The sequence below is a fragment of the Phyllostomus discolor genome, chromosome 7 (assembly GCF_004126475.2).
Source record: "Phyllostomus discolor isolate MPI-MPIP mPhyDis1 chromosome 7, mPhyDis1.pri.v3, whole genome shotgun sequence".
NCBI lineage: Eukaryota > Metazoa > Chordata > Mammalia > Chiroptera > Phyllostomidae > Phyllostomus > Phyllostomus discolor.
In genome coordinates, this window is record NC_040909.2 from 41,384,524 (window position 1) to 41,404,943 (window position 20,420).

A 20,420-nucleotide genomic window follows, 5' to 3' on the forward strand; every position below is an offset into this window, starting at 1 on the left:
AATTTTCGTGTATATCATACAGCAGTGTTAACTTTAGTTACCGTGTTGCAAGTTGTATCTGTAGTACTTACTTACCTTGTGACTGGAAGTTTATGTCTTTTGACTGCCATTTTCCTGTTCCCCCTCCCTCAACACTCTACCCAACCCTCACCCCCACACATCTGGTAACAACAAACCTGATCCCTTTTTCTGTGAGTTTGGTTTCTGAGTTTGAGGAAGAGGCATGGTTTCCGCATGTGAGTGAGATCATGCAGTGTTTGTCTTTACATGTCTGACTTGCTTCACTCAGCATAATGCCTTCAACGTCCATCCATGTGTCACAAGTGGCAGGATTTCCTCGTTGTTTATGGCTGAATAATATTCTATTGGGTGTGTGATTATTATGTATATATACATATAGGTATATACACACAATGGTATGCATATATATATATATATATATCTCTCACAGCTTCTTTGTCCATCCATTGAAATTCACTTAAGGTTGTTTCCATGTCTTGGCCATGGTACATAATGCTGCTATGAATATAGGAGTCTATTCTAATTAGTGTTTTTGTTTTCTTCAGATAAATATCCAGAAGTAGAATTGCTGGGTCATACACTAGTTCTATTTTTAAATTTGTGAAGGTTCCTCATACTATTTTCCATAGTGACTGCACTAATTTACATTCCCATGAACAGTACAAGAGGGTTCCCTTTCTCCACACCCTTGTCAGCATTTATAATCCTTGTCTTTAGGCGATAGCTAGTTTAACCAATGTGAGGTGATACCGCATGTGGTTTTGTGGTTAACCCATATCCCTAATAATGAGCATCTTTATGTACCTGTTGCCCTTTTGTATATCTTTGGAGAAATGTCTATTCATGGGTTTGAGGGGTGGGGGCTTGTTGTTTTCAATGTTAGGGTGGTACGTGATGCAGGCTGTGAAAGACTTCACGGGGAGAAGAAAGTGTAGAGTCCAGTTTTTTTTTTAAGTCTGCTGATTTTTAAAAAATATTTTAAATTTATTTTTAGAGAAGAGGTGAGGGAGAAAGAGAAACATTGACATGCAAGAGAAACATTGATCAGCTGCCTCTCATACGACCCCGACTGGGGACCTGGCCCACACCCTCGGCATCTGTCCTGACCAGAAATCGAACCAGCAACCTTTCAGTCCAAAGGCCGGCACTCAATCCACTGAGCCACACCAGCCAGGGCAGGGTTTTGGGTTGGGGGGCTGCCCAGTTTTAACTGGAGTGTTTGATTTTTTTGCTATTGACTTAAATGAGTCTTTATGTATTTTGATTTTAATCCCCTTTCAGATAAATGGTTTGCAAATATTCTTTCCCATTCCATAGGTTGTCTTTTTTTACTTTGTTGATGGTTTCTTTTACTGTGTAGAAGCCTTTTAGTTAGATGTAGTCCCACTTATTGTGGATTTTGTTGCTTATGCTTTAGGTGTCATAGCTAAAAAATCATTGGCAAAATCCATGTCAAGGAACTTTTTTCCTAAATTTTAAGTCTGTAATCCATTTCAAGGTAATTTTTGTGAGTGGTATGAGATAGGGGTCTTGGTTCATTTTTTTATATGTGTATGCCTGATTTTTCCAGGATCATTGATTGAAGAGACTGTCCTCCGTTGAGTACTCTTGGCTTCCTTGTCAAATACCAGTTGACCATATATGCTTAGGTTATTTCTGAGTTTTTGACTCTGTTCCACTGATCTATTTGTTTTTATGCTAGTATCATCCTGTTTTGATGACAAGATTTATAGTACAGCTTGAAATCAGGAAGTGTGATATCTCCTACTTTGTTCTTTCCCAAGACTGCTTCAGCCATTCACAGTGTTTTGTGGTGCCATATGAATTTTAGGGTTTTTTTTTTTATACTTATGTAAAAAATGCCATTAGAATCTTGGCAGTAATTACATTGAATCTGTAGATAATTTTTGGTAGTGTGGACATTTTAACAATATTCTTCCAGTCAAGAAACATGGGATGCCTTTCCATTTATGTGTTGTCTTCCATTTCTCTCATCAGTGTGTCGAAGTTTTCAGAGTAGTTCATCTCCTTGGTTAAGTTCCTAAGTATTATTGTTTTTGATGCTATTATAAATGAGATCTTTTTTATTTCTTTTCACATAATTTGTTGCTAATGCATAGAAATGCTACTGATTTTGTATGTTAATTTTGTATATTGCAACTTGACTGGACTCCTTGATTAAATCCCAGTTTTTTGGAGAATTCAAGTGTGGTCTATATATAAAATTATGTCATCACAAATAGAGACAATGCTACTTCTTACTTTCCAATTCTGATGCCGTTTTTTCTTCTTCTTGCCAATTACTCTGGCAAGGACTTCCAGCACTGTGTTGAATAGGAGTGGTAAGAGTGGGCACTCTTGTTCTGATCTTACAGGAAAAGCTTTCAGCCTTTCACCGTGTTAGCTGTGTTAGGGCAATGACTCACCAGAGTGGGTTAAACTCATTTGGGGACCCAGATTAAGTGATCTGCACCCACCAAGTTCCCTGGTCATATTGTGCCCTTGACTTTGTTCTGCTGATGAGCAAAGCCACTGGTTGGGACTACTGTGCAGGCAGGAACTGCATCCGCCAAGATTGGAGTGCTGTCATATATGCCCTTTATTGTGTTGAGATACATTCATTCTAAACCTAATTTTTAGAGTTTTTATCATAAATGTTAAATTTTGTCAAATGCTTTTTCTGCATCTATTGAGATGATCATTTGATTTTTTTTTATTCCATTAATGTGATATATCACGTTGATTGATTTGTGTATGTTGAACCATTCTTCTTTCCCAGATATAAACCTCACTTGACCATAATGAATGATCCTTTCGATGTGTTGCTGAATTTGGCTGGCTACTATTTTATTGATAATTGTTACATCTGTATTTATGAGGGGTATTCTGTAGTTTTCTTTTCTGACAGGGTCTTCTTCAGGCTTTGGTATCAGTGTAATGATGGCCTTATAAAATGAGTTTGAGAGTGTTTCCTCCTCTTCGGTTTTTTTAAAGAGTTTAAGAAGAATTGGTATTAATTGTTCTTTAAATGTTTGATAAAATTCACAAATAATGCCAGGGCTTTTCTTCATTGGAGATTTTTTTGATTGCAGACTCAGTCTCCTTAATTGATATAGTCAGGCTTGCTCTTTCTTCCTGATTGTTTCGGTGGTTCATCAGAGTGACTGTTGCGGTAGCACAGTGCTCATGTTCACATAAACCTCGTTGTACTTAATGTGCCCAGCACAGGGGTAGTGATGTCGGCAATTCAGGTATGCCGAAGAGAAGCCTTAATTCCTTTAAGTAAAGGGTGAATACAGTACAATAAGATACTTTGAAAGAGAGACCATATTTATATAACTTATAGTACAGTATACTGTTACTATTGTTCTATTATTGTGCCTCATTTATAAATTAAACTTTATTCGTAGATGCACACGTATCAGGTCCAGTACTAACCATGGTTTTAGGCATCCATGGTGGAGGGTCACGGAACACATATCCCCTGTGCACTGCAGGGATGGCTGCTGCATTGTTTTGTTTCTTTTCATTGTGTCCCATAATTCCCGTAAGGCTTTCTATATTCTTTCATTCTTTTTTCTGGCTGTTCTTCTGACTGTGTAATTTCAAATGTCCTGTCTTCCAGATCATGGTTCTTTCTTGTACATTGTTGATGCTGCTTTTCAAATCTTTTAAATTCTTAAGTTCAATAATTGTATTTTTTCAGCTCTAGGATTTGAGTGTTTTTATTTTTTTGATGGTTTCTATTGCTTTTTTTTTCATGCATTGTTTTAGTAATTTCATTTTATTGTGTATTCTTACAGTTCACTAACCTTCAAAAGGATTATTTTGAATTCTTTACCTAATAGTTCCTAGATCTCCATTTCTTTAGTATCAGTTACTAGAACTTTATTAGTTTCCTTTGGTGGTATCATATTTACCTGGTTTTTTTTTTTAATGATCTTTGATAATGTTATGTTGGTATCTGTGCACTGAGGTGGTCTCTTCTAGACTTTTAAGGTTTACTTTGGCAGAGAGAACTCCTTACCAGCAGCTCAGTTTTGGTTTCTGGACATGTCTGCTGGTAATATCTTTGGGCAGGCAGCTGTTTGAGCTCCTGGTGGGTGGGGGGGTGTGTGTCACTGGCTGAGAACAGCTAGGTAGGATTTCTGGCTTGGTTCCCTGTCCAAGTAAATCTGTAGAATGAGCTTCGTGGCTGCCTGGATTCTCTGGTCAGACTTACTACATGGTTGGGAGCAGGCATTCTACTGAGCAGTAAATGGGGCTATGAATTAGCTTCCCTGCCCTGGTGGGACAATGGGACAGCACCCTGAGCTCATGTGGGGACCCAAATCAGGCAAGAGTACACTGAATATCTTGGTCAGGTGAGGTCACTTGTTTTGCACTGCAGATAGAAGCCCTAGCCTGTGCTTTCTATTCCAGTGCCACTGTAAACAGGGCTATTCGATGGGATACACCACTTCCCTGGTCTAAAGATTGTGTTCAGCAGTAAGTGGGGCTACAAATTAGTTTTCCTTCCTGGGCTCAGTGGGAAAAGCAGCTATAAGGCCACTAATGTTCTTTGTGGCTTTGAGTCCTGCTGGTTTGTGCCCCATTTCCTGGCCAAAAGGGTCCACTGGCTTTGTCCTGGAGGCAGTCAGCCCTGCCTGCCCACCTTCCTCTCAGCTGTACAGTTTTTGTCAGCTCTTCCTGCAGGGGCCACTCTCTGCAGCAGGTAGGGCAGTGACTCACCAGAGTAGGTTAAACTCATTTGGGGACCTTAATTTAAGTGATCTACACTCAAGTTCCCTGGTCAGATTGTGCCCTTGACTTTGTTCTACTGATGAGCAAAGCCACTGGTTGGGGCTACCATGCAGGTAGGAAGTGGGTCTGCCAAGGTCAGAGTGCTGGTTGTTGGAAGCCCTTCTCCGTCACAATTGGAACCCCCTGGGTGACCCCACAGGTTCACCTGCAGTCCCTTTGGGGCAAAACTGGAGTAGGGGCTCCCACAAAGCAATGACCCACAGCTTTTGGGGAGCAGGATGTCATCCTTGTGCTCTTTTCCCTCCAGAAGAACTGTAGTTTCAGCATGGCACTGACCTGCCTAGGGGAAGAGCAGTGCAGTTAGCATGTAGCCCTTCCTCTCATCGTCCTAATGCAGTCTGGCCTGGACTCTGGTGCAAGGGGTGCATCAGCCTCACTTCTGAGTTCAAGAAGTCTCTCATTGGCATCTTGTCCATGAACAGTTCTCTTGAAGGGGAGTGAAATCATTTTGAACCACCCATGTTACCATCTTGGTAATGTCACTTTTTTTTAATTTTAGATTTTTATTCTTTTTCTTCTGTTTTGATGGGATTTCAATAAGGGAACCAAGATAAGCCCTCTGTTTACCTATAAGGCTGTGAGCCATGGTTCTTTATGGGGACCTTGGCCCTCATTAGGGGATCCCGTGAGATGAGGGCCAGGGGAAGGGGTGCTGACCCGTAATCGGCTGTGTGTGTGCTGGTTTACAGGTGACCCTGTGGAAGGAGTCAGTCGACGGGCAGTGGGTGTGCATCAGTGACGTCAACAAGGGCCAGGGTTCCGTATCGGCTTCGGTCACAGAGGGCCAGCAGAACGAGCAGTGACAAGACGAGCAGTGACAAGACGAGCACCGCCCAGCTCCTCACGTGCCAGTTCCTGGACCGCCCCTCCCTGGACCAAGTGGCCAGAGAGCTGGGAGGAAGAGGTCCAAACTCCAACAAGGTTACTGTCCCAGGAATGGTTAAACCTGCAACCAGACTGGTCGTCTGCCTTAACGTGATTTGATATGGTTTGTAATTTACTGTCTGGCTGAAAGCACTCATGTTATAAGAGGAAAACTATTATTTTAAAATACTTTTTGGCCATTTGTATGTACCTTTTGGGTTCAGGCATTACTTGGGAGGTTTTGTTTCCAAAGTAATTAAACATGTTGCTTATAATTCTCCCTACATTATCCTCTCTAAAATAGTTCATGTTGACTCTTGTTGGTCAGCATTAACCAAGTCCTGTTGGCCAGGCCAAACCCCACCCACAAACCTGGTCTGTCTCTGTGGAAGCATCCTTGGGATGCAGTTTCTGCAGAAGGTACCGTAAAGCACTGTAAAAGGAGTGCTAAACTTGGTCTTTGGTTACAGGGCTTGGAACCCTGATCTGCTAAATATCCTGAGTATGCATCCTCTTCTGTAGAATGAGACTAAGAAAGTCTGCCCTATAGAATGGTTGCGAGATTCGAATTAATACATGTGGGTGACCCACAAAATGCCATGCAAATGCAGGCTAGTACTCACCAAATACCAATAGTTAAGAGAGGGCACAATCCATTCCGTTTATTGACCCTTTCAGTGATAGGACGGGCCTGTGGTGGAGACCATGGTTCTGGTCTGAATTGACCTTGAACCAAGTGTCACATCTCAGCAGGGACCCTCCCCTGCATCAGCAATCACAACACTAGCTACCATTTACTGCAACCAGCAGGCAGTACACGTGGCTCTTTTACACATCAAACAGCACGACAAACCTGTAGGTATATACCCAATTTACTGAGGAACTGGCACAGAAGGTTAGAGACATGCTTGGGACTGACCAACTTGGTCAAGTTGAATCCTGATCCATCTTTTTTTTTCTCCCCAAGATTTTATTTACTTAGAGGGGAAGGAGAGCGGGAAACAATGTGTGAGAGATACATCAATTGGTTGCCTCTCACATGCCCCCAGCTGGGGAACCTGGCCCACAACCCAAGCATGTGCCCTGATTGGGAATTGAACTGGCAAACCTTTAGTTCACAGGCCAGTGCTCAATCCACTGAGCCACATCAGCCAGGGCTATAGCTAGTCAGACTTTTGTAACCCTACAAAGGTTCCACTGCTTAGCACACTAGGACCCCAGGGAGAGTCACACAGTGCATCTGAAGGTGGGCATGTTGGAACACATCAGGGAGGCAGGGTAGGGGAAGGACAGGTACAATCCTGCAGACAGTTCCCTGTCCACCACGGCTGAATTGCTGGCCCCAGTGAATGAGGTAAAGATGGAAGAGTTGGGGTGTGGCCTCCACACCATAGCTGGCAGAGGGTAGAAGGGCAGCTGTAGTGTTGGCTCCCCACAATCTGGCTCCCTCCCCAACTGCATCCAAAGCCTGAGAGCAGGAACAAAGATGTATCTATGGCCTCCTGCAGCACCAGCACCCACAGGAAATCAGGTGGCAATACAGCAGGTTTGTGAACCTTCCTCATTCCCCCACCTCCATGGCAGTGGTGCCCCAAGACCCAGGCAACCTGAACACAGTGAGGGCACACATCACCCTGGAAGGTGATGCCCATACTACAGTGGCACTGCCCCAAACACAGCCCTGGAGGTGCAAGTAGAACAGGTGAGACAAACAAAAACTTGCACTATAGCACCACTGACTGGGGGGAAAAGACCCCTAAATATCAGCCTGCTGAATTGTTAAACCAAAATGATACCTAAATAAGAACAGTTTTTAATTCTACTGTGCCAGCAAAGGAACAATCCACCAAACACCGTGAACAACCAAGGTAACATGCTAACACAGAAAGAAAATGATAATTCAGACATCAAATTCAAAAGTCATGGAAGACTGTGGTTTAAATGATAAAGCATTAAACTAGCATTCATGAGGAACTCAACGAGGCACAAGAAAACTCAGACAGTTCAATGAGCCCAGGAATAAAATTAACAGAAAAAGTACTGCACCAAAGAGATGAAACCATAAGAACTAAACAACAGAAAACAGGCAGTAAAATTCCAGATATCCCACACAGCAATATTTTTGCCAATATATCTCCTAGGATAAAGGAAATAAAGGAAAAAGTAAATGGGATCTCATCAAACTAATGTATGGGAGAACATATTTGCCAGTGATACATTGGGCATGGGTTTAATCTACAAATCATATGACTCAACACCAGGAAGACAGTCCAATTAAAAAATGGGCAAAGGACCTGAACAGACACTTCTCCAAGGAGGATATACAGATGGTCCAGAGACACATGGAAAGTTGCTCAATGTCGCTAGCCATCGGAGAGATGCAAATTAAAACCACAAAGAGATACCACTTCACACCTGTCAGAATGGCCATCATTAATAAATCAACAAGTGCCAACAAGGGTGTAGAAAAAAGGAATCCTAGTGCACTGTTGGTAAGAATGCAGACTGGTGCAGCCACTGTAGAAAACTGGGATTTCCTCAAAAAATTAAAAGTGGAACTGCCTTTTGATCCAGCAATTCCACTGCTGGGAATATACCCTAAGAATCACAAAACACCAGTTCAAAAGATCTTATGCAACAGTGCTATTTACAATAGCCAAGTGCTAGAAACAGCCTAAGTGCCCATCAGTAAATGAGTGGTACATTTACACAATGGAATACTATGCAGTAGAAGGAACTCCTACCCTTTGCAACAGCGTGGGTGAAACTGGAGAGCATTATGCTAAATGAAATAAGCCACTTGGTAAAAGACAAATACCACATGATCTCACTTATAAGAAGAATCTAATGAACAAAATAAACTAATGAGCAAAAGATATGGAAATATGGAACAGACAGCAATCAGAGGGGAGGGAGAGGAGGATAAGGATGGAAAGAAGGGAGGAATTAGTCAAAGAACATGTATGAATGACCCATGGACATGGACAACAGCGTGGGGACTGACTGGGAGCAGGGGGTGAGCTGGGCAGAGGAGGGCAAAGGGACAAAACTTGGGACAACTGTAATAGAGTAACTAAAAAACAAATTTAAAAATAAAAGGACAAAATTTTAGAGCTGAAGAACTCAATAGATGAAATGAAAAATGCACTAGAGAGCACCAGAAATAGAGCACACCAGACAGAAGAAAGAATTAGCTAACTCAAAAATAGAACCTAGAAATGAATCAGGTGAAGAGATGAGAGAAGTAAGATTTTTTTTAAATAAAAGACATTTACAAGAGCTATTTCACTCCATCAGAAAGGGCCTCATAAGGATAATGGTTATCCCAGAAGGAGAAAAGGCGGGGAAGAGGACAGAGAGCCTTTTCAAAGAAATAATGAGAACTTCCCAAACATATGGAAAGAATTTGGACATTCAAGCACAAGAAACTAACAGAACAACTAATTATCCCAATGCAAAATGACATTCTCTAAGATGCATTATATTAAAACTATGAAAAGACAAAGAATTCTCAAGGGATCAAGGGGAAATACAGCAGCAACCTACAAAGGAAACCCCTTCAGGTTATCAGATTTCTCTGTTGCAACTTTACAGGCCAGGAGAGAATGGAATGATATGTTTAAAATATTGAAAGACAGAAGCAACCAGCTAAGAATAATATATCCAGCAAAGCTATCTTTCAGAGGTGAAGGAGAAACCAAGTCTTCCCCAGACACACAGAAGCTGAGGGAATAGATCACCAAAGACCTGACCTGCATCACAAGACCTGAATGGAGCCCTTCTACGTGAAACAAAAAAACAAAGTACCAGTACACAAAATTTTGAGTAAAGTGACAGAAGAAGAAAATTGCCACTCTATTTCAGAATAGGGTGTTAAACACCTTAACATAATACAAAGGTTAAGGAGGGGGAAAAAACATTAAAAATAACTATACTTCAATTTGGTAATGAATGTATAACAAATAAGGACTATTTTATCTATAAGGCATTTTATACAAACCTCATGGTAATCACAAAAAAAACCCTGAGATGTGACCCAAAACATAAAAACGGAGGAAACGGAAAGCCATCAAAGAAAACCACCAGGGTGAACCAGCAGACAGAAACAAAGGGGAAAAGAAACAATGGAGCTACAGAGCAACCAGAAAACTGAAGATAAAATGGCAGTTAGTAAATCTTTATATGTCAATAATCACCTTAAATACAAAGGGACTGAACTTACCAAAGGCACAGCATAGCCCTGGCCAGTGTGACTCAGGTGGCTAGAGTGTCATGCCATATACCAAAAGCTTGTGGGTTCAATTCCTGGGTCAGGTGCAAATGGGAGGCAACCAATCAATGTTTCTCTCCCTTCCTCTTTATCTAAAATCAATAAAAGTTTTTTTAAAGTCACAGAGTAACCAAATTTAAAACAATAAGATCCAATTAAATGCTGTCTTCAGGAGACCCATCTCAACTCCAAAGACAAGAAGGCTCAAAGTGTAGGGGCAGAAGATGATACTTCAAGCAAATGGCATCATAAAAAAAGTGTGCAGCTGTACTTTACCAACCAGAACAGACCACAAGACAAAAAGCTAGCAAGAAACAAATATGGACACTTTATAATGATAAAGGGGACAGTCCATCCAGAAGATATAACATTAAAATGTATACACCCAACTTAGGAGCACCAAAATACAGGGTCTGGCACAAATAATGCCCCTTTTTTATTACAAAATCTGTTATTGCAAAATCATAAGCATGTAATTCTGTAACATAATATCACACTCAAGCACACCATATGACATTTTAGGTGAAAGGTTCAAATTAAAACTATATATTATTACACCCATGTTATTACCCAACCAACCACACTCAAGCAGGCCTTACTTCTGCTGGACCCTGGATATAAAGCAATTATTAACAGACCTAAAGGGAAAAATAAATAGGAAAAAAATGGTGGTGGGAGACTTTAACACTCCACTTACGTCAATGCAGAGGTAGATAGGACAGACAGAAAGTCAACAAGGAAATATTAGCCTTAAATGACACATGAGAACAGATGAACTTCATAGATACTATCAGAACTCTCCACCCCAGCCTAGGCAACAGAATGCACATTCGTAAGTGCACGTGGAACATTCTCAAGGATACAGCATATGTTGGGACATAAAACAAGCCTCAGTAAATTTAAGAAGACTGAAGTCATTTCAAGCATCTCTTCTGACCACAAGAACATGAACCTAGAAATGAAGTACAAGAAGAAAGCTAGAAAAAAATCACAAACGTGTGGAGATGAAACATGCTGCTCTCTTCCACAGGAGGCCTGCACACCACTCACTGCCGGGGCTGCCATCGTGTGTCTAGTGCTCCCTGAGAAGTCCCAGCGCACTTGGTGGGCACTCAACTCAGTATTGATGGGCAACGGAAAACAGCCTTCACCAGCACTGCAGCTAAGAGTGTCGGGCAAAATATGCTCATGTGGTGCTGACAAAAGCAGACATCGACCCCACCAAGAGACCAGGAGAGCTCACTGAGGATGAGGTGGGACTTGTGGTCACCATTATATAGAATCCACACAGGTACAAGAGTCCAGATTGGTTCTTGAATGTGAAAGAAGGGAAATACATCCAGGTCCTGGCCAGTGGTGTGGACAACAAACTCCGTGAAGACCTGGAGCAACTGAAAAAAATTTGGGCCCACAGAGGGCTGCGCCACTTCTGGGGTCTTCATATTCGAGGTCAGCACAGCAGGACTGCAGGCCACCAGGGTCTCACTGTGGGTGTGTCCGAGTAGAAAGTAAATCTGTATCCTGCCTGTTAATGAACTGTCTATGTACCAATAAACAAGCAAGCAAACATGTTAATGAACAAATACTGGGTCAATGAAGAAATAAAAGATTCAAAAGATACATATAGAGGCAAATGAAAAGGAAAATATGGCATACCAAAAATCTTTGGGATGCAGCAAATGCAGTACTAAGAGGGAACATTATAGAAATGCAGGCCTACCTGAAGAAACAAAAATCTCAAAAAAATCTTATACCTTAAGGAACCAGAAAATGAAGCCCAAAGTCGGAAGAAAAAAAGAAATTGTAAAACTCAGAGCAGAAATAAATGGAATAGAGAATTAAAAGACATTACAAAAGATTAATGAAATGAATAGTGGTTCTTTGAAAAGATAAAATTGATGAACCTTTGGCTAGACTCAATAAAGACAGAGAAGCCTCAAAATTAGAACTGAAAGAAGTTACAATGTATACCATACAAATACAAAAATTATAAAAGAATATGAAAGGCTAGATAGCACCAAATTAGACAACCTACAAGAAATGGACAAATTCTTAGAATCATACAACCTCCCTAGACTGACTCATGAAGAATTAGACAACCTGGATTTAAACAGTAATCAAAAAGCAGCCCCAGTTGGTGTAGCTCAGTGGTTGAGTCTGGGCCTGTGAACCAAAGAGTTGCCGATTCAATTACCAGTCGAGGCACATGCCTGGGTTGTGGGCTATGTCCTTGATAGGGGTGCACGAGAGACAACCACATATTGATGTTTTTCTCCCTTTCTCCCTCCCTTCCCTACTCTCTAAAAATAAATAAAGTCTTAAAAAAAAATGCTTTTGGACTTCCGGCAAGATGGAGGAATAGGTGGATGCACCATACCTCCTCGCACAACCAAGAACAGAACAACAATAATTTACAACAATGATTTGCAGTCATAATATCAGAACTGTCAGAGGATTTATCTAAATGGAAGTTGGACAGCCAAGAAGTTGAAGTAGACCCGTACATCCAGACTGGTAGGGGACGACGAGCCGAGCGGGCGCGGGACTGGCGCGGGTCACAGGCGCACGCAGGTCGGGGGAAATTTGGCGCAAAATCGGCGCGACAGCAATCTGGGGCGCAAGAGCGCAGCGGTGCAGCGGTGATCCCTGAGTACGCAAGCAGTGGCTGGGGGAATCAGTGGGGCAGCGATTGTGGACCAGGGCAGAGCTCACGGCCCAGAAGCCCAGGGAAGTGTCTGACTCCAGGAGAACAGAACAGTCGCCATTGATCCCTCCTGTCCCCGCTCCCGCCCCTGCCCCCACATATAACGTCACAATCTAGCGACTGGGGCGCCCAGCCCCGGTGAACACCTAAGGCTCCGCCCCCCCACCGTAACAAGAGCGACCAGACCGGAGAAAAAATAAATAAATAAATAAAATAATAGGAGAGACAGGGAAAGACATAAGATACGTTTCCAGCAGAACAGATCAGTCCCCCAGGACTCATCCTTTTGAGTGACCAAGAAATAGCCAATCTATCAGATGCACAGTTCAAAACACTGGTGATCAGGAAGCTCACGGAACTGGTTGATTTTGGATGCAAATTACATGAAAAAATGCAGATTACCATAAAAGAGATGCAGCAAGATATACGGAGGAGAGCCAATAGTGAAAGGAAGGAATCTGAGTCTCAAAACAACACAGTGGACCAGAAGGAAGATAGAATCAACCAAGCAGGAAAGCATGATGAAATAAGAATTCAAAAAAATCAAAGAAAAGCTTAAGACCATCGAGGACAGCTTTAAACGTTCCAACATCCGAATTATAGGGGTACCAGAAGGGGAGGACCAACAAGTGGAAAAGTTATTTGAACAAATAATAAAGGAGAACTTCCCCAAACTGGCAGAGGGAACAGTCTTCCAAGAAATCCAAGGAGCGCAGAGAGCCCCAAAGAAGTTGGACCCAAGAAGAAACACACCAAGGCACATCATAATTACATTAGCCAAGGTAAAAACGAAGGAGAGAATCCTAGAAGCAGCAAGAGATAAGGGGACAGTAACCTACAAAGGAGTTCCCATCAGACTGTCAGCTGATTTCTCCAAAGAGACCTTACAGGCAAGAAGGGGCTGGAAAGAAATATTCCAAGTCATGAAAGACAAGGACCTACATCCCAGATTGCTCTATCCAGCAAAGCTCTCATTTAGAATGGAAGAGAAGATAAAGTGCTTTTCAGATAAGGTCAAATTAAAGGAGTTCATCATCACCAAGCCCTTACTTTATGAAATGCTAAAGGGACTTATCTAAGAAAAGAAGATAAAGAAAAGACATGTATAGTAAAAGGACAGCAAACTCACAATTATTAACAACCACACCTAAAGCAAAACCAAAAGAAACTAAGTAAACAACTAGAATAGGAACAGAACCACAGAAATGGAGGGCACATGGGGGACTAGCAGTAGGGGTGGGAGGAGGAGAGAGGGGGAAAAGGTATAGAGAATAAGTAGCATAGAATGTAGGTTGAAAATAGATAGGGGGAGGGCAAGAATAGTACAGGAAATGTAGAAGCTAAAGAACTTATAAGTATGACACATGGACATGGACTAAAGGGGGGGAACGTTGGTGGGAGAGGGGATACAGGGTGGAGGGGAGTGAAGGGGGAAATGGGACAACTGTAATAGCATAATCAATAAAATATATTAAAAAATAAAATAAAATAAATAAATAAAATCTTTTTAAAAATAAAAAAAAAAACCAAACTCCCAAAAAGCAAAAGTCAAGGATCAGATGACTTTACTGGTAAATTTTAACAAACAAGATTTAACACCTCTCTCTCAAACTCTTCCAAAAAATAAATGAGGAAGGAATGCTTCTTAACTTATTTTACATGGCCAACATTACCCTAGTACCAAGGACAACATACAAAAAAGAAAAAATTATGAGCCAATATCTCTGATGAACATAGATGCATACATAAATCCTCAGAATATACTAGCAAGTAGAATGTAACAATATATTAAAGGGGTCATATATCAGCAATCAAGTGTGATTCATTCTAGGGATTCGAGGATATGATTCAATACCCACATATCAACCAAAGCAGTATACCACATTAACAAACTGAAAATTAGAAATAATAAATGAATATGGTAAAGTTGCAGGATATAAAACCAATAAACAAAAATCTTGTATTTTAATACACTACCAACAAACTATGTGAAAGGGAAATGAAGAAAACAATCCCATTTAATATTGCAACAAAAAGAATAAAACACCTAGGAATAAACTCAAGGAAGTGAAAGACCTGTTCACTGAAAATGATAAGACATTGATGAATGATACTGAAGATGACACAAAGAAATGGAAAACTATTCATGGTTTGGAAGAATTAAATTGTTAAAATATCCATATTACTTAATGCAATCTACAGATTCAATGTAATCTCAATGACATTTTTTGCAGAAATGGGATAAATCCTAAAATGTGTATGGAACCACAAAAGATCCCAAATAGCCAACGCAATCCTCAGAAAAAATGAGCAAACCTGGAGGTATCAAACTCCCCCAATTTCAAACTACATTACAAAGCTATAGTAAGCAAAACAGTATGGTACTGACAGAAAAACAGACACACAGACCAATGGAACAGAATTGAGAGCCCAGAAATAAACCTACACATATATGGGCAAGCAATTTACAACAAAGGAGCAAAGGGAATGTCGGTGAAAGAGGGTGTGCAGGGTGGAGGGGAATGAAGGTGGGGAAATGGGACAACTGCAATAGCATAATCAGTAAAATATATATATAAAAGGAGCAAAGATACTATAATGAAGAAAGGAAAGTCTCAATAAATGGTGTTGGTATAACTGGATAGCCACATGCTAATGAATTGAGACCACTATCTTATACCATGCACAAACATTAACTCAAAATGGATAAAAGAATTGAATGTAAGACCTAAAACAATAAGATAAATAGAAAAACACATGGGCACTCAGCTTCTGAATATCAGTCTCAGTGGTGATTTTGTGAATTTGTCTTCAAAGGCAAGTGAAACAAAAACAAAAATAAAAGAATGGAACTACAGCAAACTAAAGAGCTTCCTCACAGCAAAGGAAACCACCTACATACATACATACAAAAGGCAACCAATCACATGGGGGAAGATATTTGCAAATGATATTTCTGAATAAGTGATGAATATCCAAAATATATAAAGATTTTATGCAACAAAATAAGCAATGAAAATAGGAGCAAAGGATCTGAATAGACACTTTTCTAAGGAAGACATACAGATGGTCAACAGGCATATGAAAATATACTCAACATCACTAATTAAAATGCAAATCAAAACCACAATTAGGTATCATCTCACACCTCTTAAAATGATTATTATCAAAAGCATAGCCTTGGCTGGTGTGGCTCACTGGACTGAGCGCCAGCCTGCGAACTAAAGGGTCATCAGTTCAATTCGCAGTTAGGGCACATGCCTGGGTTACAGGCCAGGTCCTCAGTAGGGGGTGCATCAGAGGCAACCACACATTGATGTTTCTCTCCCTCTTTCTCCCTCCCTTCCCCTCTCTCTAAAAACAAAATAATTTTTAAAAGTCTTTTAAAAAACACACAATAAATAACAAGTTGACAAGGATGTGGAGAAAAGGGACCATCATAACACTGTTGGTGGAAATGTAAATTGGTGCAGCAACTATGGAAAATAGTATGGAGATTCCTCAAAAAATTAAGACTAAAATTACCATATGATCCAGAATTCCTCTTGTGGGTATTTATCCAAAGTATATGAAAACAATAATTCAAAAATATAAATGTACCCCTATGTTCATTGCAGCGTTACTTACAATAGCCAAGATGTGGAAACAACCTTAGTGTCCATCAGTGGATGAATGGATAAAGTGTGAAATATACAGATACAATGAAATACTACTCTGCCATTAAAAGCTGAAATATTGCCACTTGCCACATTGATGGATTTTTAAGGTATTATGTTAAGTGAAATAAGATGGAAAAATTACAAAAACTATGATTTTACTCAGATGTGGAATAGAAATCAAAAAGGAACAAGCAAACTAACAAAACAACAAACTTATAGATACAAGAAAATGGTGGTACCAGAACGAAAAGGGTGCGGGGAGGGCAAAACAGGTAAAGAGGCCAAATATATGCTAATGGACAGAAACCATATTTTTAGTGGTGAGGACACAATAGAGCATACAAATATCAAATCACAATATTGGACACCTGAAATTTATATCATGTAATTAACCAGTGTTGCCTCAATAAAAATTTAATTTAAAAACAAAGGTGATAATACTGTAATAAGTAATAAATCATAAAGAAAAATGAAATAAAAATAAAGGTGAGCCCGGACTAGCGTGGCTCAGTGGGTTGGGTGCCGTCCCACAAACCGAAAGGGCACCAGTCCGGTTCCGGGTCAGGGCTCACACCTGGGTTGCAGGCCAGGTCCCTTGCTGGTGTGAAGAGGAAACCAGTGATGTTTTTCTTGTACATCGATGTTTCTCTCCCTCTTTCTCTACCTCCCTTACCCTCTCTCTAAAAATAAATAAATAATAATAAATACAGGCTTTTTCAAATAAAATCTGAAAGACTGAACCACCAGCAGAGTTGCATTACGGGAAATGTCAAAGGAAGCTCTCCAGGCAGAAGGAAAAAATACCAGATGAAAATTTGGGTCTACACCAAGAAACAAAGAGCACCAGAAATAGTAAATATCTGAGTAAATATAACGCTTTTTTATTTCTTTAACCTCTCTAGACATATTATTTAAAGTACATTGTGGGCTTATAGCTTATAGCTTATATAAAAATAAAATGTGTGACAACAACAGCACAAAATAATGAAGGTGGGGAAATGAAAGTATTCTGTTGTAAGGGTCTTGAAGTAATGTGAAGTGGCATCGTATCTGTTGAAAGTACACTGGTACATTGAAGGTGTATTTGTAAATACCCAGTCAACCACTAAAATACAGTAATAAAACAGGGTAGCTAATAGTGAAGGTAACATGATATCTTTAAAATACTCAATCCAGAGTCAGCATGAAAGGAGAAATAAAAGGAACAAGAACAGATGGGACAAATGGAAAACAAATACCCATGTCGTAGATTTAAACCAAAGAATATTGGTCATTACAGTAAATATAAATGGCCTAAACACTGTAAAAATAGGCCCTTGCATAATGACGTGCTGAAAATAAACAATGAACGTCATTTCAGCATAATGATGTGCTGAAAAATAAACAATGAACGGTATCTTTACTTTTTGCCTTTTTCATAAAAATGAAAATCCTCTTCAGATTTCTTTCAGTTGATGACTAGAAGAAGAAATTTAGACAAGACTATTGGAAGAAATTTTTTAATTGATTTTAGAGTGAGAAAGGAAGAGGGAGAGAAAGAGAGAAACATCGATTTGTTGTTCCAGTTACTTATGCATTCACTTGTTGATTCTTGTGCATGCCTGACTGGAGATTGAACCAGCAACCTTGGTGTATAAGGATGACATTCTAACCAACTGAGCTACCCAGCTGGGGCCAGAATAGATGTTTTTTAGAAGACTCACATTGTGCTGTTTATATGAAACCCACTTTAAATATAAACACACAGGTAAATTAAAACAATGGGAATGAATTTAAAGAGATATAAACACTAATAACTGAAGATAACTGTAGTGTCTATACAAGTTTCCCTCAATATCCAAAAGTAGAGCATTCCCTATGAAACTTTCAGAAGTCACAATGTGATAATGCATGCCCTGGCTGGTGTGGCTCAGTGGATTGAGTGCTGACCTGTGAACCAAAGGATCGCTGGTTCAATGTCCACTCGGGGTGCATGCCTGGGCTGCAGGCCAGGTCCCCAGTAAGGGGTGCTCAAGAGGCAACCACACAATGATGTTTCACTCCTTCTCTTTCTCCTTTCTTTCCCCTCTCTCTAAAAATAAATAAATGAAATCTTTTTTTTTAATGGCATAAAACAAAGAAGCAATTACCATTCATTTATATGGAAAATATTTTGATTATTCCTGAACCCCCCAAAAAACCTACCAAATAATATATAAAACCTAAAATAACACTAACATATAGTAAAAGCAGGAATGATATGATTAATATACACACCATGCTTTATACACTTATCAATCCATTCAAGCAATAGACTCCATTTTATCTATTACTGGACGCCAACTAAAAGACCTCCTTGCTACTAGTGAAACCAACAGTAACTTCAACTGCTTTCAAGTTTTTCTCTCTCTCTGTATATAAATAGTACAAACGGTAGGGTTCAGGCAAGTTCAACATAAACTTAATGTCTTTATTTTGTTCACCACAATCAAAACACTTATGTCCAGTTTTACAGTAAAACCCAACAGAGCTCTCTTAGATTTTTCTGGTACCTTAGGACATATCTTGCTAACAGATACACAAAAGAAATCAACATAAAGCACAGATGCTCAGACACAGCTGGAGGCTCTGGGGGCCTGAGGCTGAGATGCTGAGTGTAGGTCCTGGGGAAGGAGGTCGGGGAGGCCACTCTTGCTGCTCAGAGTGCATGCGCCTGCATAATGACGTGCTGGAAAATAAACAATGAACGGTATCTTTACTTTTTTGCCTTTTTCATAAAAATGAAAATCCTCTTCAGATTTCTTTGAGTTGATGAAAGCAGATACTAATGTAGATCTTTCATAAAAAGGAACTGACGTAACATGAACTTTCAAAGAGCAGGAAATACTTGTATTAATATCAGATAAAATGGACTTCAGAACAAAAAATGTGAGGGATAAAGAGGAGCATAAAAATAATGACAGTAATTTCATCAAGATGACATGACAACCCTAAATGTGTATGCACCTAAATTAGAGCTTCAAAACAGATGAGACAAAAGCTGACAGAACTGAGGGGACATAGTCCACAGTTATGGTTGGAGCTCTCAACACCCCGTTCAGTACCAGAACAAGTGGACCCCAAATCAGTAAGGTTACAGAACACGTAAACAAACCTATCACTCAATCTGACCTAACTGGCATTTATAGAACATTCTACCCCACAACACTTCAACGCATTCTTTTCAAGTGTATCTGGAATACTCATCAAGACAGACTAATTTCTGGACCTTAAAGCAAACTTTAACAAAGATATTTGGAAAATCTTCAAATATTTGTAAATTTAAGCAATACACATGAAATTCATAGATTAAAGAAAGAAATCACAATAAAAATAGTAATCTATATATAGAGGGAAAGGAGGAACACAGGAGAGGGCACAGGGATGGGAGATACAGTCCTGTGTGTATCTTGTTTGATAGCATTGACTTTGGAGCCACGTAATATTTAATAATTAACAAATAAAATGAAATCACAAAGGAAAAGTCCCTAAACTGAAGAAAATGAATTTAATTTTAGTTATATATCAAGACCATGGCATAATCAAATAGAAAAAAATTTCAAGTGATTTTAAAAGTGTTTTGACTATACATTTAGTAGTTTTGTGATTAGTAGTAATAATATTCTTATTTTGAAAGTACTATGTTGATTTGAAAGTATTATGTTGTAAGATAGAGCAAGATGAAGGTAATTTGTTGGTGAATTAGAAACCAAGTTTTGGGGACTTCCAGCCAAGATGGAGGCATAGGCAGACACACTGCCTCCTCGCACAACCAAAATAAGGACAACAACAATTTAGAAACAAAAAACAACCAGTACTGACAGAAAATTGAACTGTATGGAAGTCCAACAACCAAGGAGTTAAAGAAGAAACATTCATCCAGAGTGTTAGGAGGGGTGAAGTCGGGCAGCCGGGTGGAGAGGGGTTGTGGCAAAGTGGCAGCAGCAGGTGGACCCAGCAAGGTGGTGATTTGTGGAGGGGCGCAGTGCACAAGGAGGCTGGCAGACTGGGCAGTCCCACATTCGAGCACAGATAAACCAGGCGAAACTGGGGAGTGAGACAGACCTCCTAACCCAGGGTC

General features: G+C 40.0%; 1 protein-coding gene across 1 annotated transcript in view; it reads left to right on the forward strand.

Moving 5' to 3' along the window:
* SEC13 (SEC13 homolog, nuclear pore and COPII coat complex component) overlaps nucleotides 1-5,972 on the forward strand; it is a 28,896-nt gene extending 22,924 nt beyond the window's left edge. The window contains exon 9 of the mRNA XM_028518803.2: nucleotides 5,514-5,972. Coding sequence (XP_028374604.1) covers nucleotides 5,514-5,627 — 114 coding nt within the window. The 3' untranslated portion in view covers nucleotides 5,628-5,972. The remainder of the gene's footprint in view (nucleotides 1-5,513) is intronic.
* The last annotated feature ends 14,448 nt before the right edge of the window (nucleotides 5,973-20,420 follow it).